The 22948-nt window shown below is 38.7% G+C and overlaps 4 protein-coding genes across 5 annotated transcripts in view; 1 reads left to right on the top strand and 3 right to left on the bottom strand.

The window, feature by feature from the left end:
• Nucleotides 1-1640: 1640 nt before the first annotated feature.
• Nucleotides 1641-12404, bottom strand: pak2b (p21 protein (Cdc42/Rac)-activated kinase 2b). Its single transcript, XM_057840896.1, has 15 exons — nt 12141-12404; nt 10254-10616; nt 10087-10193; nt 9848-9998; nt 8447-8478; nt 8207-8320; nt 7999-8131; nt 7867-7930; nt 6045-6093; nt 4579-4691; nt 4393-4510; nt 4217-4316; nt 3945-4141; nt 2404-2541; nt 1641-2294 (listed from the first exon to the last, which is right to left on the bottom strand). The coding sequence occupies exons 2-15, from the start codon at nt 10441-10443 to the stop codon at nt 2208-2210; spliced, it is 1593 nt and encodes a 530-aa protein (XP_057696879.1). The 5' UTR covers nt 10444-10616; nt 12141-12404; the 3' UTR covers nt 1641-2207.
• Nucleotides 12405-12783: 379 nt separating this feature from the next.
• pigx (phosphatidylinositol glycan anchor biosynthesis, class X) lies at nt 12784-16255 on the bottom strand. Its single transcript, XM_057840904.1, has 6 exons — nt 15954-16255; nt 15759-15840; nt 15505-15640; nt 14754-14967; nt 14580-14680; nt 12784-13189 (listed from the first exon to the last, which is right to left on the bottom strand). The coding sequence occupies exons 1-6, from the start codon at nt 16018-16020 to the stop codon at nt 13052-13054; spliced, it is 738 nt and encodes a 245-aa protein (XP_057696887.1). The 5' UTR covers nt 16021-16255; the 3' UTR covers nt 12784-13051.
• A 73-nt stretch (nt 16256-16328) lies between these two features.
• cep19 (centrosomal protein 19) lies at nt 16329-22914 on the top strand. Its single transcript, XM_057840907.1, has 2 exons — nt 16329-16591; nt 16801-22914. The coding sequence occupies exons 1-2, from the start codon at nt 16459-16461 to the stop codon at nt 17145-17147; spliced, it is 480 nt and encodes a 159-aa protein (XP_057696890.1). The 5' UTR covers nt 16329-16458; the 3' UTR covers nt 17148-22914.
• Nucleotides 19769-22948, bottom strand: part of ing5a (inhibitor of growth family, member 5a) — an 8227-nt gene continuing 5047 nt past the window's right edge. For both annotated transcript variants that reach the window (XM_057840906.1, XM_057840905.1), the window contains exons 5-8: nt 22526-22625; nt 22303-22438; nt 22167-22228; nt 19769-22102 (exon numbers count right to left, since the gene is read on the bottom strand). In XM_057840906.1, the coding sequence (XP_057696889.1) occupies nt 22063-22102; nt 22167-22228; nt 22303-22438; nt 22526-22625 (338 nt within the window). In that variant the 3' untranslated portion in view covers nt 19769-22062. The remainder of the gene's footprint in view (nt 22103-22166; nt 22229-22302; nt 22439-22525; nt 22626-22948) is intronic.

The raw sequence follows: 22948 nt of genomic DNA, 5'->3' as shown, positions 1-22948 counted from the left end.
CAGTGATACATGCTACATGGACTTTTTGGATCGAAACAAGGTAAGTACGCGATATCTCGTTAAAGTCATGGCGTCTTTAATTCTGCTCTTTCATGCTCTCACCTCCAAATAGGGTTTCGCTGTTTAATTTGTTTTAAAATGCCCTCCTGTTAAAAAAAATTCTTCCCCCAGAAAATTGAGATTTTAAGCTTTCCAATGATGTATCACACATGCATATTGGACAACTTTGAAAGTTGGCCAAATTGGGGGTCCCAGCGGAACTTCAAGTCACCTGTATATATACACTCACCGGCCACTTTATTAGGTACACCTGTCCAACTGCTCGTTAACACTTAATTTCTAATCAGCCAATCACATGGCGACAACTCAGTGCATTTAGGCATGTAAACATGGTTTAAGACAATCTCCTGCAGTTCAAACCGAGCATCAGTATGGGGAAGAAAGGTGATTTGAGTGACTTTGAACGTGGCATGGTTGTTGGTGCCAGACGGGCTGGTCTGAGTATTTCAGAAACTGCTGATCTACTGGGATTTTCACACACAACCATCTCTAGGGTTTACAGAGAATGGTCCGAAAAAGAAAAATTATCCAGTGAGCGGCAGTTCTGTGGGCGGAAATGCCTTGTTGATGCCAGAGGTCAAAGGAGAATAGCCAGACTGGTTCGAGCTGATAGAAAGGCAACAGTGACTCAAATAACCACCCGTTACAACCAAGGTAGGCAGGAGAGCATCTCTGAACGCACAGTACGTCGAACTTTGAGGCAGATGGGCTACAGCAGCAGAAGACCACGCCGGGTGCCACTCCTTTCAGCTAAGAACAGGAAACTGAGGCTGCAATTTGTACAAGCTCATCGAAATTGGATAATAGAAGATTGGAAAAACGTTGCCTGGTCTGATGGGTCTCGATTTCTGCTGCGACATTCGGATGGTAGGAATTTGGCGTCAACAACATGAAAGCATGGATCCATCCTGCGTTGTATCAACGGTTCAGGCTGGTGGTGTAATGGTGTGGGGAATATTTTCTTGGCACTCTTTGGGCCTCTTGGTACCAATTGAGCATCATTGGAACGCCACAGCCTACCTCAGTATTGTTGCTGACCATATCCATCCCTTTATGACCACAATGTACCCAACTTCTGATGGCTACTTTCAGCAGGATAATGCGCCATGTCATTAGCTGGAATCATCTCCAACTGGTTTCTTGAACATGACAATGAGTTCACTGTACTCAAATGGCCTCCACAGTCACCAGATCTCAATTCAATAGAGCATCTTTAGGATGTGGTGGAACGGGAGATTCGCATCATGGATGTGCAGCCGACAAATCTGCACGAACTGTGTGATGCCATCATGTCAATATGGACCAAACTCTCTGAGGAATGCTTCCAGCACCTTGTTGAATCTATGCCACAAAGAATTGAGGCAGTTCTGAAGGCAAAAGGGGGTCCAACCCGTTACTAGAATGGTGTACCTAATAAAGTGGCCGGTGAGTGTATACACTATATATACACAAAGAAAAGCATGGTATCTGCACAGTATCGACATTTGCTGATACATCACTGGAGGTGAGCCAATATTATTAGAAAATACAACGATCACATGAATCACCACATTAGTCAAACACAAATGACAAAAGCTGGTTTCCACTTTTAATATCAACAATAGAGAGGAAAATATAAACCCTGTTCATGTAAAATGAACTTGCCCGTAAGGTGCACCTCTGCTATCAAGGGACTAACGTGGTACAGTAGCTCTGTCGTGTGCATTTTGTGAAATGAAAAGACACCGTCGTGCTCTTGAAATGTTTCCTATAAAAGCAGTCAAATGAACTAGTTGAACGAGAGATTCAAGTATCAAAAAAAAAACAAACTAAAAAGACACTGACAGAGCAGAGAAAGGTCAAATTACAAAAAGGTAGTAAAAATCACAGGAGAGACATCAATCAACAATACATTAGGCAACAGTTTTGCATTTAAGGCAGTTGATTAAAAAAACAACAACACTAGGAACTAGAACGAGGCGTCTTCTTCATTAAATACAAGCCCAGTCCTAACCAGTTTGTCAGAGACTTCATATGGACAGCGGATGATGATGTATGTGTCTTTCGTGCTTGATATTTTTTGGTCTTCACAGTGACTTTTTTTACTCTCAACCTTTCTGTCTGGCACAAATTCTAAATGGTTGTGTATGCATGTGTGTGGGGTCTTCTTAACGATTGCCTTTCATGGCCTCCTTGGCAGCCAGGATAAGCGGCGTGAGACTGGAAAGAGGCTTGGCCAGCTTCAGGAAGGGATGCTGCGTGCAAGAAAACAATAAAACTCAGTGAATTGAACTAACTTGTAAATTGCAATAGTGGGAGGGCATAATAGCAAAAGCCATTTTGAAGAGGTAAGCAGTAAGTGACCTGCAGGAGCTCTTTTCCGCCACCCCGCTTCTCCACGTCCATCTCCAGGCATCGGTTGAGAAAGTCTCTGAAAACAGGCGACAGCTTCTCAGGGTTCTGTAGCTCGGGTGTTCCGTTGGTGGCGATCAGATATAAGGCCTGGAAGATAAGGTGGGATCATTTGAATGAAATCCAAGTACATTTGAGACCTTTTCACAAGGTACTATGAGAAAGAAGAGGCTCATTCTATATATAAACGTGTCAAATAAGAAATGTACAGTAATTTGAAATACTCTTATGCACTCACAGGAAAAAAATTATCACAAATCACACTTAAGCCTATTTCACACTGACAGTAAAGCCTCTAGTTTCAGGAGACAATACAATTTTGAGGAAGAACTTTTTACCAGTACTTCCCACATGACCAAAGTGAAGAATTCTGCGTTTGTAGCATCACCATATGTGCACTGATAACCAAAGACTTAACTGTGTAAACGTCACTGTCTGCGACAAACTTTCTTCCCGTGTTACATATGAGACCAATATTTACATTTGGAGTCAACATGGATACCTTTGCAGTGGGTTTCGGTCTAATTGTTAGACAGGTGCTTTTTGCTTCCATTTATTTACAAACTTGCATTGCCCCATATTGAGGAACACATGCGAAGGACGAGATTACGGACAATTATTTTTCGCCAGCTTGTTGTGAAGGAAAACGAATGAATGCTGTTGGCTATGGATGCTTTTTTTTTTTTTTTTTTTTTTTTTAAACGTGGTGGTGTAGACACTTATTTTTTCCTGACGTATGAGGGCAGTATCCTCACATAAGAAAGGGGGGGGGGGACCCTGTTAGGTGTAGATATGCCCTCAGTGAAATAAATAAAATATTTGCTATTACGAAGCTCAAAAGAGGATTTGACAATTGAGAAGTCATCAATGTAGCTGTACAATTCATGTACTACCACAATAGTTGTCAATTCATTTGGTAATTGATTGTCAACTAGACGATTAATCGTTGCAGCCCTATTTTTCAATCATGGACCCTGGTCTTTACCACTTTTACAGTGCAGTACATGTTAGCAATAGACAACCATACTTTAGCTACAATTGACATCATTAGACATTAAATCCCTTTTGACTAGGATGGTTTGACAGCCATCGATCACTCCTTGTCAAAATGGATTGGATGTCTAGCACAGTCAATGGCAGCCAAGGATTTAAATATTTATGTGGGCTGACTGACATAACAGCCCTCCTAAGGAAACCATAACATGTGGCCTTTGATAAAGATGAATTTGACATCGCTGGTACAGTGCAAGAAAAACGACCTTATTATACAGCCTATAAAAAGTCTGCAATTTGAGAAAGTAGTATATCTTTTGCATAAAAAGTATGCATACCTTTGAAGTGGGGAAAAAGGACAAAACTGTCTATTTATGAGAAATACTCCATCGTAAGTTATAAAACTATAAACCTGATTTTCCGCTGGTTAAAATATCCCGCATTTTTCCCTGATTTAGTTTCCTGACCTTCAGTCACGGCCTTCATCTCCACACACTCACCCGTAGGGGGTTTTCATTGAGGTAGGGAGGCTCTCCCTCCACCATCTCAATGGCCATGATGCCCAGTGACCAGATGTCCACTTTTGGCCCGTAGGCTTTGCGGGTCACCACCTCAGGGGCCATCCAGTAGGGCGTGCCCACCATGGTGCTGCGCTTGCTCTGCTCTGGAGTGATCTGGGCGCAGAAACCGAAGTCGGCTGCGGAGAAGATGACGCAGGTTTACGCGTGCATCATCGGCCATCATTTTTCATTGTGATTTCCCAACAACTCACTCAGCTTGACGGAACCGTCCATGCCGAGCAGCACGTTGTCACTTTTAATGTCTCTGTGGATGACCTGGTTAGCGTGCAGGAAGTCCAACGCTTGTAAACACTACGAGACAAAGTGGGGAAACTACCGTTAATACTGTGCGACTGCTCGTTTCCGTGGCACGCTCACGACGGCAAACCTCTCTGCAGACGGCGGCTATTTGGGCTTCATCCATGCACGTTTCGGTGACCACGTCGGTAAGCGAGCCGCCCGCCAGGTACTCCATCACCACAAATAGCTCTTCCCCCATCAGGAAACTGAAATGCATAGTGAATTACATGACACGCTCTTTTGGAGCACTTCCATAATCTGTTGTTGATGTCACCTGTCCAGGAAGTTAACAATGTTGGGATTTTTGAGCTCCTTCATAACCAGGATTTCATTGATGATCAGCTCCTTCTTGGGTTGCTTCTGGAGGTTGATCTGTTTGATGGCAACCTACGCAGAAATACTTGAGGTAATTATATGATCTTTACAACTCTTTCATGCACAGATTAATGATTTAATTTTTTCCTTAAATGCTTCTTTGACATTTAAACAAGGCAGGGGTCTCAAACTTGCAACCCACGGGATAATATTTTGCATCCCCCATTTGACACTGCAGCATTAGTGTTGCCCGTACATATTTTTCCATGGGCAGTAAAAAATATATATATATAATTTTAAATAAAATGTAATAATAATCCATTTTAGGGAAAATTAATTAAATTGTAATAAATAAAAAACAAAAGAAAAATGCAAATTGAAAAAAGCCAGGAGTAATAAAGAATATAAATAATTCTGAGCAAAATGAATTACTGGTACCGGTAACAAAAATTCAAAAAATGCAACATAATTAGGGTTGGGCAACGAGCATCGATGGGACCCGCTTCTAACTCTCCGGTTCTCCCGGAACTGTTTGAATTTTTAATTTTCGATTCCATGTTTCGATGCCCTGACTGCCGAGCTTAAAAAAAATTGCTGCCGAAAACCACGAAGAAGAAGCCACAACAAGCGCGTGTTTGTGCTTTGCAACTTGATTACAATCATGGACACGGTGCGGCGGCTCTCAAAAGTTTGGCTTAACTTTCCCAAAAAAATGACCAGTCAGCTCAGTGCAACATTTGCAACACAACTATATCATACAAACTTTGCAAAGATGGTTGCACGACCAATTATGCACGACCGGCTTCATTGAATACAAGTGCCAAGTGCATAGCTAGCTGACTGCTACGTATTTGACACGTTGCGCCGTCAGAACCACAGAAGTCAAACAATACATTATGTCTGTCTTCTGCTGTACCAGCTTAGCTTAGCTCACTGTCTAGCTAGGACTTAACTCCAACGTCTTGGCGAGGACAGTACAATGACATATAATACATGTTTTTGGACATTTTTTTTTTAAATTTAGAGGGTGTTTTGAGGTATTTAAAGGGGTTAATTCAGACTTACATGGAAATCCAGGTCACATCGCTAGCACAGGAACAGAACTCGTTTGTAAACCGGGGACTACCTGTACATGTGTATTTTGCTGTGGGAATTTTATTTATTTTTTGTTTTATAACTCTAATTACCTCACATAGCTTAACTTGAATCAAATGGTCCCTTTCAGCCCCTCCCAGCTGAAATGGGTTGGATTTCTATTGCTGTCAATATCAATTTCCCACTTTTACTAAATACCACAACACATATTGTGTGACATTGTCTTGCAGTGAATAAGTTAAACTCATGATAACATATGAATAGCTGTCCCCTTTAGTGACCGCTAACCATGAAAGGTTTAATGGTTTGATTGACATTCAGTCTATTTACCTCTTGTCCTGTGGCAACGTCAATGGCAGTGAAGACTGTTCCAGAAGCTCTGGAAGAGGACAGAAAGGACACATGAATGACGATGTGTATAACTTAGGGCTGTCAAACGATTAAAACTTTTAATCGAGTTAATCACAGCTTAAAAATTAATTAATCGTAATTAATCGCAATTCAAACCATCTATAAAATATGCCATATTTTTCTGTAAATTATTGTTGGAAGGGAAAGATAAGACACAAGACGGATATATACATTCAACATACTGTACATAAGTACTGTATTTGTTTATTATAACAATAAATCAACAAGATGGCATTAACATTAACATTTTGTTAAAGCGATCCATGGATACAAAGACTTGTATTTCTTAAAAGATACATTTTAGTACAAGTTATAGAAATGTTATATTAAAAGCCCTCTGAATAATTTCGTTTTAATAAAATCTGTAAAATTTTCAATCAAAAAATAAATTAGTAGCTCGCCATTTTTGATGTCAATAATTACACAATGCTCATGGTGCTGAAACCCATAAATTTGGTCGCACCCAAGCGCCAGCAGAGGGCAACAAAACACAAGTAACAAGTGGACATGACACTGTGCTGTCATTTTAATCTGTTTGAGCGGGGAATGTGCGTTAATTGCGTCAAATATTTTAACGTGATTAATTTATAAAAATAATTACCGCCTGTTAACACGATAATTTTGACAGCCCTAGTATAACTGTCTTGAGGATGTTTGAAACACGGCACATTAAATAGTCACTACTTGCAGTCAGTATGCCAAAAACCCCAAATTGTACTTGGGAGTCAAGTTACCACTATACTAGCCTGTCACAATTAATCACCTCATCGACAACTAATCAATTATCAGAATAATTGACAATTTAGAAGAATTGTTCATCTAAAAATTGTCCGCATTCTCCTCTTTGAGTTAATATTCTCCGATTTCTGTAGTTGTCAAAGGGCTGCAATAAATAATTATTTTGATTGTCGACTAGTCACCAATTATTTTTATGATAAATCTCCGATTTCTGTAGTTGTCAAACGGCTGCGATAAATGATTATTTTGATTGTCGACTAGTCACCAGTTATTTTTATAATAAGTCAACTCATTGGGTCATACATCAATCATTCAATATTTACGCTTTTATCACTCTGGCCTTTACATTTTAGCTGTAAATGTGCATTGGAATGAAGCCAAGTGCTGAGAAATGCTAGACCAGAAATGCTACATGTAGCTGGATCATTGCCTTTTTTTTCGTTAAAAGCTAATATCTGCAAATACCTCATTTTTATCATTACAAACATCTGCTTTCATGGAGTTTTTTCATTTCATTTTCTTTGATTAAAAAATGTAAATTCTTAAATTACGGTAATAAGTAAAAAAAAAAAATTACAGTTGTTTTTCTGTTTTTTTAATAAATAAAAATGCAGTAAGTAAATACTGACAATATTTACTATTACGAAAGACTATCAATATTTGTTAATTAATTGTTTAAAAGTTTACTCAAATCATCGTGGCAATCAAAGTTGATGAAAGCACGCTCATTATCTTTGTAATTAATTCAATGGCTTTCCAGTCCCTCCCAGTCGAAAGGGATTGGACATCCATTGCCGTCAATGGCACTGAAATGTGATCATTCATAACCTGTCATGATTTTGCACTTGGTAACACAGTATTCGTATTTCGTTGTCAAAGTTTTTTTGCTGTACATTAGTTTGACGTAATTTCTAAATGAGTTTTTTAGTTGTCTAATTGAAAAATAATAAGCGATCAATCGAATACAAAAATAATCCTTTTGTGGCTACTTTACACGACTCACCCCTGTCCAATTTTCTCATATCTGGTGTATTTCTTTTTGGGGTCGCCAATGCTGACGATTGTTCCTGTGAAAAGAGAAAAGCACGTGAAACAAGACATTTTTAATAGTGTGACAAGTGAAAATGAGGTTTACTCAGTTTGTCCATGATCTCCTCATCCGACATTTTGCCCTTCTTTTTCTGTCTGTCGGCACTTTTAGACGCCGCATCGCCGTCCGTGCTCGGGGTGGGCGCGGGCAGGGGATCGATGACGGACCGTGTGTACACCTAGAAATGCAGAATAAAACACCATATAGAAATTGGTGACATTTTAAGATATAACAAATGTGGTTGTTGTCTTACGCTTTTGGTGTGTTCCGGTCTGGGAGCCACGGCGGGAGGCGGAGCTTCATCATCATCATCGTCATCGATGTCTTTGATTGTCGGAGATGCGGGCTCCGCCCCTTTTTTGACTGGCTGGGATACAGCAAAAGAGAGAAGACCAAGATTATGATAGCTAACATATTGGTTGCCATTGACGACGATAGATGTCCGGTCCGTTTGAACTATTGAACAATTGAACTGTTGTTTCCGTATACTTACAGACTGTGGCCCTGGAGTGAATGCTTCTTTTTCTGTAAGTGAATACAAAAATTATAAGTGCTTCACAACTTTTTAAAAGAAACGAATCGTAAGGATTAGGGGTGTAACGGTATACAAAAATCTCGGTTCGGTATGTACCTCGGTTTTGAGGTCACGGTTCGGTTCATTTTCGGTACAGTAAGAAAAAAAATGCAAAATATAAATGCGCTAGTAGTTTATTACACACCTTTGTGCTTTCAGCAATAGGAACATTAGCCTATACAAAGCTAGAATTCTGCTCAAAAAGTAGTGGGTGTTTAAAGATAATCCAACAACAATTTGCCTTTCAGACCCCGCGTATTGGTCAGCTTTCTTTCTGAAAGAAAGAAGAAAAAAAGAAGTCCTGTGCTAAAGAGAAAAGCAATCCCGATGACAAAGATTTTAACATGTATTTTACAAATGAAATGCCTCAATGAATCATTTTTTTTTCTTATAAACGGTTTTCAAAAGCTTTATTGGTGGATTTTCTCAAGTTAAAGCGCCACATAGAAATTAATAAATTCAATTGTGTAAGCAGGATCTGTGTATTCTACTTATTATTTAATTACAGGTGTTTTAGCTCATTTCAATTTATTCTATTTAAATGGGCTATTATTTATTTTATTATGTGTTTATATTTTACAATTGTGACGTAGTATTCATTTATATTGTATATTTTATGTTGTATAACTTTAGTTCCTTTGTGAATATTAGTTCCTACTTGTTTTGTTGTGGTAGGAGGGTTTTGTATTGAACACGCGGCCGGCTTGGTTATTATTATAGCAGAGAAGATGGCCGTAAATCAACAAAGATAGGTCAACTGTGCCCCGATCTACCACTCAAGAGATCTGATGGACTCAAAAAGTGGGTTACGATTGCATATTAGTTTGAAAATCGACCGGATCCACCGTATTTTTACACGAGTGACTTCCGGTCTGCTCGATTCTAGCTACCGGAAGTAGTATTGACGCAGGAGGGTCGCGTCTCGTGTCAAATAATAAACTCTGCAGTTCTTTTCGCGTGCGTCTTGTTGAGCCGCTTCTGGGACGCGTCACGTGGCCGCACTGCGACTGGTGTGCATTGGCTGATTGACTTTAACGCCCGCGTTTCACTGCGTTCTTGCGGCGGCCACGTTGTCGCGCCGTTGACGTTTCTGGGTTATACTGTCGTACCGCGTTGGTCCTCATTATAGTAGAGAAGACGGAGTAAATATAATCTACACAAAGAAACTGTAACCCGATCGACTCACAGCCTCGAAAAGTAAGGGTTACATTACGTCAGAAACTCGTTCGGTACGCCTCCGCTCCGACCCAAGCACCACGTACCGAAACGGTTCAATACCGTTACACCCTTAGTAAGGATGGATTGTGTTGAGGGACTCACCAGAAGATGAGAAGCTGAGGTACTTCTGCCGCCCGTTGCCCGTGGAGTCGTAAAATTTGAGAACATCAAGCACGGCTTGCGGGTTCTTCTTCTGCTCTGACTTGGTGATGTTAGAAGTCTGAAGTAGCCGAGCCCACTGCTCCGGCATACCCTGTAAGGTATAATGATTGTGGGTAGTACAATCAGAAATTCTGGTTAGCTGTTGACACGTGGGTCTGATGATAAAACATCCTACTCACAGTGAACTCTCCAGTGACAGCATCGAAGCCAACATGTATGGTGTGTTCAAAATCGGAAGGTGGCGAAATCTCCGGTCGCTCTTTGTCTCGATCTTTTTTTCTTCCGCCTGAAAGTGAAAAACATTTTAAATGACAGGATTACATACTTGAAAAGTACTCCCACCCACCTTTCTCCGCGCCGGAAAAGATTGAGATAATCTTGCTGCGAGGCTTTCTTTCTTCGGGCACCGAAGGCAGTGGCTTGGAGCTATGGTTCGCCGACAACGAGTCTTTGCTGGAGCTGGTGCTGAAGATGGTGCTGCTCATGCGGACAGGCGGCGCCGGGGGCTTGTCCTCGGGGTCGCCGTTGTCGCACATTGCTCACGCGAGAGTTTGTTTTTGTTTTTTTAGCAGCAGATGAGGAGGGGGCAGGGGTGGGGGGGACAGGACGGACAGGGCGGCAAGCGGAGAGGGTGGATCACATCAGCATGAAACACACGTGTGTGCTCATGAACCGCAGCAGGATGTGCCGGCAGAAGAGGAAGGAAGGACTATAACGAGGAAAAAACAATAAATAGGGTTACACGTTATATTTGTAGGCTGTGAAATGACTGGCCATTATTTCTATAGAGAAACATCTTAACTTTGGGATTCCAAGATGGAAAAGGCACATTTTTGCATGAATACACTTAGTTGAAAAGAGGGGATGATCTATAATAAAAAGGTGCTATTCCTTTCAAAATAAAATGAAAACATTATTGAATGCACTCACAATGTAAAAAAGTGAAAATTATTTTTTAATGTCAATTGTATACAATGTTTTGATAACATGTAAGCATTATTTCAGATTAGAGGAAGAATTTGTGAACGCCAGACGCTGTTGTTTCTTGACTGCCTCCACACAACACATTGGAAATGCAACACGCCTACATATTTCCAAATATAAGGAGTAAACAAAATTTAGTTACCATAAAAATGTAGTTAACTTCCCACAACCGCTTCAATTACACTTTAGCACTTATACAACAACTGTCAATAAAAGAAGCCGAGTATAAGAAAAACACGTAAAGTACAGATACCTGAAATAGCTAATTAAAGTGTGCTGGGATGCTTGTATGGGATATATTTAAAAGGTGTGAAAACACCTAGTATAAATGACATTCGTTTATAATGGGAAATGTTTCAACGCAAAAAAATGACACAGCTTACATGTACAGCGATTTTGTCAGATTAAACCACGTACATTAGCTCTGGCAGACTCCAGCACAGGTACATGTGAAAATGGGTGTTAATGATAAAATGTCTGCTCCCATGTCAGTCGGCCACTTCCTGACATGAGAAATATGAAATATTGTTGTTTTTGTTTTTTTAATATATTAAACAAGATCCTTTCCGCTAGGATGGACATGAAAAAGCGTTGTCGTTACATTAAATTAAGAATTTACGCAAGTTAGTGGGGTGTTTACTATTTACAGTTAGTCAACTACATAAAAATGAGTGTAGCTACAAAGAAAAATATTGCCAGGAATGACAAAAACAGCACAAAACTGTCAGTTTTGTCCTTGCGAATAACAATTCTACTTATTTACGTCTTTTGAATCTCTTGAATGGTGAGTGGATGTGACTAATATACTTTATAAAGACATTGTAGCAGGCCAGCCCTGGAAGAATAACAATGAGGAAACGTTCGCTCACTTAACTTCAAATTAGATAACGGTAAATACTCTGCTTCGTTTGACTGCGTAATTAAAACTTTCTCTTTGCACATGTGAATTAAATTATTCTTTTTAAACCTAGAAGTATTTACTTCGGAGGCCCGTCGGGCTAAAATGAGCCCTTCATGAATTACTGTACAACAGGGGCGGCTAACGGGCTAACGTTAGCATTTCAACTCATTGACCACCGAGAGCGAGTTAGCAAGCGGCTAACGGGAACTCCTCTGTGACAACTCGGTATAGTAAGATAACGGCGAAAAAAATGATGGAAATGAATGCCGTTTCAGGGTGAGGGAACGGGCCCGGTTAGGTGGTCGTCCAACCATCCGGCACAAAGCCGCATTCTCGCCACTTTCTTACCGGAGAGCTTCCACGGCAGTTAAAACGTGAAGAGAACTCCTGGACTTCCTGCGGTCAAGCCTTCTTCGGTGCTTTAAAAGATGTTGTTAAATCCAGGGAAAGTACAAGACTTCATCTGAAAGTAGGGCGTGAATAGATTCAAGTAAAAAAAAAGCTGACAACTATGTACAGTGCAACTTTTTTAACCCCCTTCTATCTTTTGGGGGCCCTTCGATGGTAATTCCGCTATGGCGAGAAGGGGGAAGCGGAACTAGCGACTTGTGGTGGGAAGTAACCAAGTAAACTTCGTAACTGTACTTGAAAACAAATACAGTACAATTTTATTTACTTCAAAAACTCAACATAGTCGCATTAAAATTTACATTTAAAACACAATTTTACTTGTGTTAAAAAAAATGTACCATGTGATCATAAGAGAAAAAATAATTAAGTATCTTGTTGTATTAATTGAATTAAAAAGTTTTCAAGGCATCCACTTCTGGCCCAAATACAACTAAATACTATGAAGTAATTCAAAAAATTTTTTGACATTGTTATCAAATTATTGATTCAAACACTAAAAAAGAACCACAGCAAAATGGGAAAATTTGATTTGATCTACAGTTATGGATGAATAAATTGAGTTGCAAGCTTGGTCATGGGATCAATTAAAATCGGCACCACTTTATTCACATTGAAATAATTATAATTATCATCAACAAAATATCAACTTTCAGCGCCATTGACAATAAGTCTAATCATGTGGCGCTTTTCATCCTTCTGCTGTTAATTGTCCAATCCATTTGAACTGGGAGAGTGGCTGCGACTGAACAGTTGTTCATTCTCTGCCAACCCTTCCACTTCAAATGAAATAGGCGTCTATCACCTTTAATGGCAGCCCAGAGTTAAAAAGACACAGAAACCATCACATTTTACAAAATTCGATGCTTCCACATATATTTCGAAAGCAGCAAACAGCAGATCATGGTGACCACCATTGTAACGCCGCACACCGGCACCACCAGAGAACCGTCTCCCACCGGTAAAAGCAAAGTTTGGGCACCAGGCCACTGCAAGAAGGGAGTCCAAAAGAAGTCAAGAGTTATAAAGTGACAATTATATAATTTGAACCTGGTGAAATGATATTTTAATAATATTACAATCTTCCTCTCATTAAATGTATCTACACATGTATTTCTGATATTAAAATTTTATTTCTGTAAAATTATGAGTTATAATATTGTCACAACTCGCAATATACAGATAAATTCATTCTGAAAAAAAAAAAGATTGGTTTCTTAATGTTATAATTTTGTTGATTAAATTTATATTTTTGTCCTCAGTATGGGATTTTTTTCTTATTGAACTTTTAGTGTTTTCACATAATAATAATAAATGATAATTTCATGCTCATGAAATGGCAATGTGTTTTTATTTAATAGTAAAACTTTTTCCTGTTTCTTAGCATTACGTACGGTAACTACAACCTTTTTCTCCTCTAACAACCTTTTTCTCCACTACAATTAGTTTTTATGGTTTTATATGTAAAAAAAAATATCGGAAATGTATTTTTTACTCGTAAAATTAGACCTTTAATCTCTTAAAATGTTAATATAGTCTAATATTAATTATATATATATATATATTTGAAAAAGCGGCACGGTGGCTGCGTGGTGAGCACGTCTGCCTCACAGTTCTGAGATCAGGGGTTCAATCCCGGGCTTTGGCCTTCCTGTGTGGAGTTTGCATGTTCTCCCCGTGCCTGCGTGGGTTTCCTCCGGGAACTCCGGTTTCCTCCCACATCCCAAAAACATGCATGGTAGGCTGATTGAACACTCTAAATTGTCCGTAGGTATGAGTGTGTGTGTGTGAATGGTTGTATGTCTCCTTGTGCCCTGCGATTGGCTGGCAACCAGTTCAGGGTGTCCCCTGCCTACTGCCCGTAGTTAGCTGGGATAGGCTCCAGCACCTCCGCGACTCTCGTGAGGAATAAGCGGCATGGAAAATGAATGAATATATTTGAAAAAATATTTTAATATCATAAATCTATTATCGTCAAATTTAGTTAAATTAAGGTTTTTATTTCTTGCAATATTACAACTTTATTCTCATCAGAACATTTATTTTGTAATATTATGAAATTAATTCTCATAAAATGGAGAATTATTATCTACTATTACTACTTATATTTTTTAAATTTGATGACTTGTAATATCACAATGTTCCCCAACAAAATTTTGATGTATATAATATTGAAATGTAATTGTTATAAAATGCAGATGTTTTCCATAAAAGTAAAACAGTACACTCAAAACATTTCGAAATGTACAACTTTTAATTTTTAAATAAAATTCATGACGTGATTAATATTTTTTGTAAGAGAACAACTTTTAACTTTTTCCTCATAAAATTTAAATATTTCCCTGCTTTGATTACTACTTCGTTGACAAAGCGAATCACCTGCTTATGTTGCACTTGAACCCACAGACACCTGCTGGCATTGTCGGCACTGCACGGTGCACGTGTTGCCATGTGGGGCTCCAAATTACCGAGTTGTAAACCTGGAAAGAAAACAGCATCAAAAGACAGAACATTTACAGACGTTTTTGAGCAAATCCAACTTCCACTACTTACATTCCTCAGTGCGTACAAGAAGCTTCGGTGGTTCTATAGCAATGGATTCAACGGTTTTCCCAACAAAGGACGGCTGGTGATAGCGGCCATGGATGGGGATGCTAACTTTGAGCTTGTCAGGGGTTTCCTCACTAAAGGACGGATAAACGTAGGTGACAAATGTGGAAGCTTTGTGTGCAGGCACCTCCAGGTCAATGGTGGAATCCACTAATATCTGATGAAGATGAATACATAAAAAATGTCAATAAAAATGAGGCCTCCAGTAACATGAAATAATCATACAATTCAATGTGCAATGTTAAAGCAATAAAATTGTACTTTTGGTGGAATAGATCCAATATTTTGATCTAAAAAGTCATTTGTTTTTAAATACCTACATTTTTTTTTGTAGATTTGCATTTTTTTTCTTATCACTGTTAGAACATCACAGTGTTTTTCCTAATGATAATTTATGACTGTATTATTATTAAATGTTAAAAATAATCATAAAATGTGTCCCCCCCGTAATAATACTTTGCCAAACTATTTTTTGCCTTGTAAAATTACTGATTAATTTATCATGTGTTCTATTATATTATCTTGTAAATTACATCACTTTATCATAAAATATTGACTTTCCCCTTGTAATCATACAAATTCCATTTTTTTTTTCTTGTGCTATTGAAGATAGCACCACTTTAAAATACACTGTCATAGTATTACTACTAATACATATTGATACAAAAGTAACATGAATGCTGTTTCCGTTCACCTGCCAATTAACTGCATCACTGAGGAATGCAAGCTGGTAGGGGTCCACATAGATGCCCCTTGGCCAACTGTAAAGAAGCAAAACCCGGACGTCCCTGAACGCACCAGGCCAGAGTTCAACTGTTGTCTCCACCTCTCTAAAACGAAGTTAGAAAAACATTTTAAGCATTTAAATCGAGCAGTTCTGATTAATACGTGATTGTTTTCGACAGTGTCTTTAAAAAAAATCCATAGAAGTAAAAGGTACACGGATACCTGTGAAAACCTTTGTTCTTGATCTCTAGTGAAACTCCAGTTGACTGGAGCAACTGCATTAGAGCACTGCAATTGTTTTCGCCTATAAAAATCAATTGAAGTTATGCTAAAAGACACAGTCGGTATATTTATTTGATTATTTTTGTATGGTTTACAAAGATATTTGAGGATAACCGGTATGACAACATCGCTTACCTTTCACAATAAAATGACATGTTAATAAAATCACCAAAACAGTCGGATATGAAAGTGTAAAATTCATCAAATTCTTCGTGTGAGTGAGAAATATTATCTATTAAAGACAAAATGGAATAATCCAGCTGTATTCTGTTTGCGGAAGTGTGAATCAAATACCCCTTCGAAGCATCAAGGAGGGTATAGTAGTGCCTAATTAAAAGTAATCTCGATCAAAAATTAAACGAATAAAATGCGGAAGATTTCTTTGCGACAGAAAAAACAAAACCAAATACACTCCGAATTTAATGTTAACACCACGGCGTTTTGTTTTGGTCATATATAGTTATATGTTTCGTTTAAATCAGGCATGATTTGGACAAAAGAGAAGGGTCCTAATCTAAGTAGCAGTTGCGAGGCTTGTCATTCTGTCCCTCGGAAATCGTAATGATGAGAAACTACGTAACGCTTGTTTTTATTTTTTTTTGGTGACGTTTCGATGAACTTTTTATAAGATTGACTAAATATGCCTTTCGAGGCGAAGCGTTGCGGAGTGTGCTTCAGCCCACCTTCCATAGTTTTGATATATGAAGTCACGGAGACCAACAAATTGAGAAAACGAGTCATTCCCGTGCAAAACTTCTCGGCACGTACTTCCGGTATGTTCAGTTCAATTATTTAATTTATTACAACGTATTTGATGTCATTGTTTCTTAATATTGAGAAAACGGGTCACCACCAATCAAGGCCTTCTGTCATCCAATTAAAGAGTATTTCATTTTTCTTCCTGTCACTATACGTCGCTGACATAGATTGATGACCTACGGTGCTTTATTTGTGACATTAACATTTATTCCTTTGCCCAAAGACTACAAACTGGCTGCGGAAAGGCTGAAGAACCACCCACGGCACAAGGACTACCTGCAAGGGGTCTCCCAGAGTCAGCTAGAGAGGCTGCACGTCATCCTGCGGGACTACCTTCAGGGCTTCACTTTACAGCACAGCTTGGCCTCGCTGGAGTTTGACCCCAACGAAGACCTCAACAAGCTGGACGACGACAACCTGGCTCGCAAAAAGAGCCACATGGACAAACTTTTTGAGAAGAATCAGACACGCAGAGAGGACCCTGGCTTTGTTTATGACTTAGAGGTGGACTTTGACAAGATAGCAGATGAAAAATGCAGCTGGGATGAGGACTCTGATGATGGTTTTTAAAGTTTAAACTATTCATTCATTCATTTTCCATGACGCTTTTTCCTCACGAGGGTCATGGAGGTGCTGGAGCCGATCCCAGCTAACTACGGGCAGTAGGCAGGGGACCCTGAACTGGTTGCCAGCCAATCGCAGGGCACAAGAGACATACAACCATTCACGCACACACTCATACCTACGGACAATTTAGAGCACCGGTGTCAAACCGATTCCAGAAAGGGCCAAGTGGGTGCTGGATTTTGTTCCAACTGATAACGCGCAGAGAGTTTAACCAATGAACTTCCTGCTGAAACAAGCAGCACCTGACAAAGTTTAACTGATTACACTTGCCACGTTTACATGGAGCCAAATATTCCAATTACAATCGGAATATTTGTTCAAACCGAATAAATGTGTTCCATATAAACACCTCATTCGGAATGAACAGGCCCAAACCGAATGGAATTTCATTCCGATTCACAGGGGTGGAATATTCCTTTTCCCAAACCGATTAGAAGTAAAATTATATCATGAAAACAGGGAAGCGGAATGGTGTCTGGTTGCGTTCTTTCTGCGCATGCTCCGCACTGACGTGGTGACGTCACTCGGTGACGTAAGTAACGTCACTTGCAACATGGCTTCCAAGCACACGCACAGCGCACCCACACAACTTTTTAAATGAACGGCGTATCATTCTGAAGTTTTGTTTCCACTCGAAAAGTTAAAACAGCAGCTGATCTGACGATCGATCTCCATGTTTTGCAACGTGATGCTTTGTTTTGATTAATCTGCGCATGTCAGAGGGCAGTTGTCAAACGTCCTTTCGGAATAAAGGCAGTCACATGTAAAAGCTGGATCGGAATAGATGAAGTGACATGTAAACAGCTGATGTGAAATTTCCATTCGGAATGATTTGAATCGGTATGAATAAAAGTCAGCATGTAAACGTGGCTAGTGATTAAAAGATCTAATTGGTGAAAAGGTGTCCTCTTCATTGGTTGGAAAGCAAACCTGCACCCACTTGGGCCTTTCTGGAATCGGTTTGACACCTGTGATTTAGAGTGTTCAATCAGCCTACCATGCATGTTTTTGGGAGGGAAGGCCGAAGCCTTGATCTCAGAACTGTGAGGCAGACGTGCTAACCACTCAGCCACCGTGCCGCTAAGTTTAAACTAGTAAAGAATTCATTTGATAGACTATTCACCAATTATTTAAGTCGACCAATCAGTGACTAATGTATAAATCACATCCACTGTTAAAATACTTTGATGCTTATACATTTCAGATGGGAAAATGTGTATTGGAACAGGAAAATGCACTGAGAAAAGTGGACTATGAATTACAACATTTTTAGCTCCCTATACAGATTCCGACCCACGATTGTGTGGTATTGGGTGATGCGATACGTTACAAAGTTTTTCTGTATTTAAAAAAACAACAAAAAACTGAATTTCTGTATGCTGACTTGAATGTAAAATAATTGCTATCATGGATTAGACTGCTTAACTCATTGTCTGCCATTGATAGCGCTAGACGACCATTTCATTTTAAGTGGAAGGGCTGGCAGCGAATGAATGTCCGTTCATTTGCTGCCACCCCTCCCGCTTCAAATGGATTGGACATATACTTGCGTTAAATAAACTCATTTAATCCACGGTACCGATACCATTAAGAAAAATATGAGTACAATGTATTTACTATTTAAAAGCATCATTTGTACAATTTTAGGGCAACATAGTTAATTAATAGAATAATCATTCATGGTAAAATATAAAACTTCAAAAAGGTGTGCTAATTTTAAGATTTTGAGGAAGCACAACTAAAGTTTTTGTCGGTAAGTTTTTTTTTAGCATTCGTAACTCATCAATTTTACACCATTAACCTGATAAATGACCTGACTAACTTAAATTATCACGTTTTGGAATAGGGATGTCCCGTTCTGATCACGTGATCGGCAATCTGGCCAATCGCATCATTTTTTAGAGGATCGGAATCGGAGGAAAAGGATTGTGTTTTCAATTAAAAATATAGTTATTTTTCTGCTTCATGCTCGTACAGCGCCATAGCCTCTCACCCTCCCTCCTGCTAAGCAGGGCGGTCAAACTGTCCAGCTTGCGTTTGGTGCAAAGTTAACGATGATTGACAGGTTTGTAGCTTTGATCTTGCCAGAGAAGCTTGGTAGCTTTACGATCAATGGCACAAATCTATCATTGTTAAACTTGTTTAACTGTGCTGTGGCAACTCATTGTGTAAGTAAGAGGCTGTTCTCTGCAACATAAGCGCCAAAGCTTGAGCTGATTCAAATTAAGCATTTAATAGAGACAAGCATTTTTCTACGTCATTGTTTTAAAATAATTCACATTATGTAGGCGGCACGGTAACGTATTTTGAACTTTTTTTTTTTTTTTTTTTTTAAACCTTTTTTATTATATCGAATCGGAACTCAGTATCAGCAGATTCTCAAAATCAGGTGACTCGGGTGCATCCCTATTTTGGAGCAAAACGTACGTTTCTGATGAGACAACTTGAAATGTTAAATTGTCTGAACTTGAAATTTAAGTTGTGTGAACTTGGCCCTAGCTTCACTCTGGATTCAGGGAATCCAAATCTTTTTTTAAATAAAACTTTCCAAAAAGAAAGCAAACTTCAGAATAATAGAGGATCTTTATTTGATATACAAAATATTGACAATACAAAAAACATTGCCTTTGGCGCTTTATCTGTGGCTTACATGACTCACGTTCAGTCAATCAAGATAGAAGCTTAAAACCAATTGTTAGTGGGGAAACCCCCCCTTTAAAAAATGAGAAAACTATTAATGGATGTATTTTTCCATACAATTTCCGGTTTGATATAAGATTTAATAGAAATCTTCGTCAAACCTCAAAAAAGGGGAACAATCGTAAAAGTGCTTTTTATATTCACTGACCACCAGTACCAAAATACATTCAACAAGGTCACATTTTCATTCATGTAACGACGACCAACGTCACGTTTTTGTTTGGTTTGAGCTGATCTGATCTTGTTTCAACGTCAGTGCTGGAGGTAGTAGATAAAACAAAATATCAGACACTCTTTTCAGTTCTCCGCCACTAATGTCAGTGAGGAAATAAGCTTAATTTCTCAGCAGGCTTTTATAAAAATAACTCTTAATTTTCAAGTAGTCTAAAGCATGTTACAAGCAACGTTAACATAACTTTTCCTGCAAAATTGCTGTATTAGAATATTCACCAATGTTGGCCTTTTAGACAGAGCTTGGCAAAAAATGGGGCTTTGTCGCAAGTGCTTTTAAGACACAAGAACCTGAGTTTAACTTCAGACTTGTGGTGAAGCATTGGGGCCTTTTGCTGTGGCCTTTATACTACCCTAAAACTGGGAAAACGCCAACTTATGTTACAAAAAAAAAAAAAAAAAAAACTGCACAAATTGCAAATGAATTTGAAAGCTACTCAATGTGGATAAGTAAAGCTATTAAGGGTGTAACCGAACATGAATGTTTATGTAAAAAAAACAACAAAAACATTCAGTATGGGGTGATTTAACTGCATCAACCAAACTACTGATGTTATATTTTCTAAACTATAGGACAAAATAACAATGCTGCGCTTTTTTCTAAAAGCGGGACAATTTAGTGATATGTTGCATGTCCTGAAAGGAAGACAATCTTTTTTGAACTTTCTCGAAAAGATGACAGTGACGTTAGACTTTCCTAAAGAGATAAAACTTTGCATGGGCACTCTCTTAGAATAGACACAACCTGCTGAAATGACACCGTCCCCTTTCCCTCAAAAAAAAAAAAAAAAAAATTTTGGAATTTCACAAAAATTGACAATTAACTGCAGAACTGACACTTTACAAAAAAAGACAAATAATTTTGGAGATTCTCAAAAAAGATGACGAACGTGAAGTTCAGTTGTCCTTTGAAGGTAAAATTATGAGGTTGAACTCGTCTAAAAAGAAAAACTGCTGAATTTACATGTTCCTTAAAGAAGACAAACCTGTTGGTTTTGGACATTCCCAAAAAGACGAAAATTGTGACGTTGTGTTTTCCCATAAAGAAACAATTCGGAGGTTGCGCTCCCCTGTAAAGAAAAACTGCTCAAGATATATATTCAAAAAAAAAAAGAAAAGATTGGTTTTTGATTTTCCCTATAAGACAAACTTGACATTAGTTTTCCTAAAAAGACTAAAATGAGAGGTTGCACTCCTAAAACCTAAACAAACTTACACGTTCCAAAAAAGACTAACTGATTTTGGAGCTTCCCAAAATGATGACAAAAATGACGTTAGGGGACTTTTCCAAAATTACATACGGTGTTAAATTTGCCTAAAAAGAAAGCAAAGTCCTGAACTTACTTTCCCAAAAGAAAAAACTTTTGCAAAAATACTACTTTTATAGACCTTTTCTAACAAAAAAGGGAGATACTGGCATTGTGCTGTTTCTAAAAAGAAACCAGTTGTTGTACTTCCTTAAAAGGAAGACAAAATTAAATGGTTTTTCCAATAAAAATAATAAAATTGGTGGTTTCACGAAAACAATTGATGTTGCAATTTCCTGAAAATGTAAACTGCCCATTTTGCACTTTTCCACAAATAACTACTAACTACTGTTGCTGCCATTTCAGAAAAAGACAAAGTACCACTACAGTATTGGACATTTTCCGAGTAAGGAGAAAATTATGTTGCACTTGCCTACGATGCTAGATTTTAAACTATTGATTCATTATTATGTTTTTTTTTTAATGAATTTATTGGCAAACTAACAAATTGCCATTTTTCTTAAAAATGTTAACTTAGATTTTTTTCTGTACTGTTACACCCTTAGTAGTGACGCTTCAAAATCAACAATCTGCCTTTTGAAGAAAGCTTGCATGAAAAGGAGCTAAAATATATTTCTGTACATAATCACTCTACCGCGATATAATATACGTATTTCGTCTCATTTTTTCTTCTTGTCTTGAGTGCATCGTGGACAAAACCTGAGAGGGAAATGATGGTTTTAGTTTTAAACAAATGAAGAGAATACCATCAGCGCTTCCTCACCATTTTCCTTTGGGTTTTGTGGCGAGGTCGACGCAGGCGAAGTGAAACCACTCGATGGGACACTAGTGACAAGCAAAAGATTTATGTATGATGTATATGACCCTAAAATGTTGCAAATTGGCCAGCGAGGGCTTACGTCGGGATTGTCGCAGCCAATCATCTCCCCGTACGACACCTGGTGACACAAGCAGTAGGTGGGCTCATTGGGGTCCACCGGCATGTCCAGCACGTCCGATGGCTGCATGGGCAGGAGGGCATCGCTCAAGTCTGGGCTGCATCATCACAAGAGAATCAACAAATTAAGTTGAGTTTGCTGCCAATAGATAGCTACATTTTTTTCTTCTTTTTTTAAAACAGACCTGCTTTTCATCTTTTTCTTTTTAGGAGAATCCTCATCTGAGCCTTTTCTTCCTCGTCCCCTAGAGCCACGCTTCTCACGGGGGCCTCGGGACTCTGCTTCTGTTGGCAAAAAAAATAAAAGAAAGAAAGAAACATCAAAAAGAAACATTCGTGTTAACTTATCCACAATGGCAGCCAATGCGTTAACCATTTCATGTACTATTTATGACTTTATCTTTTTACAGGGGACTCCATTTTGACTGGGAGAGGCAAATGAACATTGGTTGAAGGCATTGAAAGATAAGCGTTCAGTCAGTCCTCCCACTTTAAACGAATTGGAGAGCCTATCACCGTTAATAGCATCCAATGAGTTAAATACGATGAAAAAAAGTGACTTTCGATTGTTACTTAGGGCCGTAACCAGAGTGCATTTCTGGTTTATT

This window comes from Corythoichthys intestinalis, chromosome 7 (genome assembly GCF_030265065.1).
Source record: "Corythoichthys intestinalis isolate RoL2023-P3 chromosome 7, ASM3026506v1, whole genome shotgun sequence".
Classification (NCBI taxonomy): domain Eukaryota; kingdom Metazoa; phylum Chordata; class Actinopteri; order Syngnathiformes; family Syngnathidae; genus Corythoichthys; species Corythoichthys intestinalis.
Note: the sequence above shows the minus strand (reverse complement) of the source record. Positions and strands in the feature narration are given on the sequence as shown.

Excerpts from the sequence above, each read along its gene's own strand:
- pak2b (XM_057840896.1), bottom strand. The coding sequence starts at position 10,443 with ATGTGCGACAACGGCGACCCCGAGGACAAGCCCCCGGCGCCGCCTGTC. Across the intron at positions 8,132-8,206 it reads GACCGGAACACACCAAAAGC|GTGTACACACGGTCCGTCAT; the intron begins GTAAGACAACAA and ends CTGCATTTCTAG. Across the intron at positions 4,142-4,216 it reads GGACGGTTCCGTCAAGCTGA|CCGACTTCGGTTTCTGCGCC; the intron begins GTGAGTTGTTGG and ends TCTTCTCCGCAG.
- pigx (XM_057840904.1), bottom strand. The coding sequence starts at position 16,020 with ATGAATTTTACACTTTCATATCCGACTGTTTTGGTGATTTTATTAACA. Across the intron at positions 14,968-15,504 it reads GTGATGCAGTTAATTGGCAG|ATATTAGTGGATTCCACCAT; the intron begins GTGAACGGAAAC and ends CATCTTCATCAG. Across the intron at positions 14,681-14,753 it reads TCTTGTACGCACTGAGGAAT|GTTTACAACTCGGTAATTTG; the intron begins GTAAGTAGTGGA and ends TTTTCTTTCCAG.
- cep19 (XM_057840907.1), top strand. The coding sequence starts at position 16,459 with ATGCCTTTCGAGGCGAAGCGTTGCGGAGTGTGCTTCAGCCCACCTTCC. Across the intron at positions 16,592-16,800 it reads CTTCTCGGCACGTACTTCCG|ACTACAAACTGGCTGCGGAA; the intron begins GTATGTTCAGTT and ends CTTTGCCCAAAG.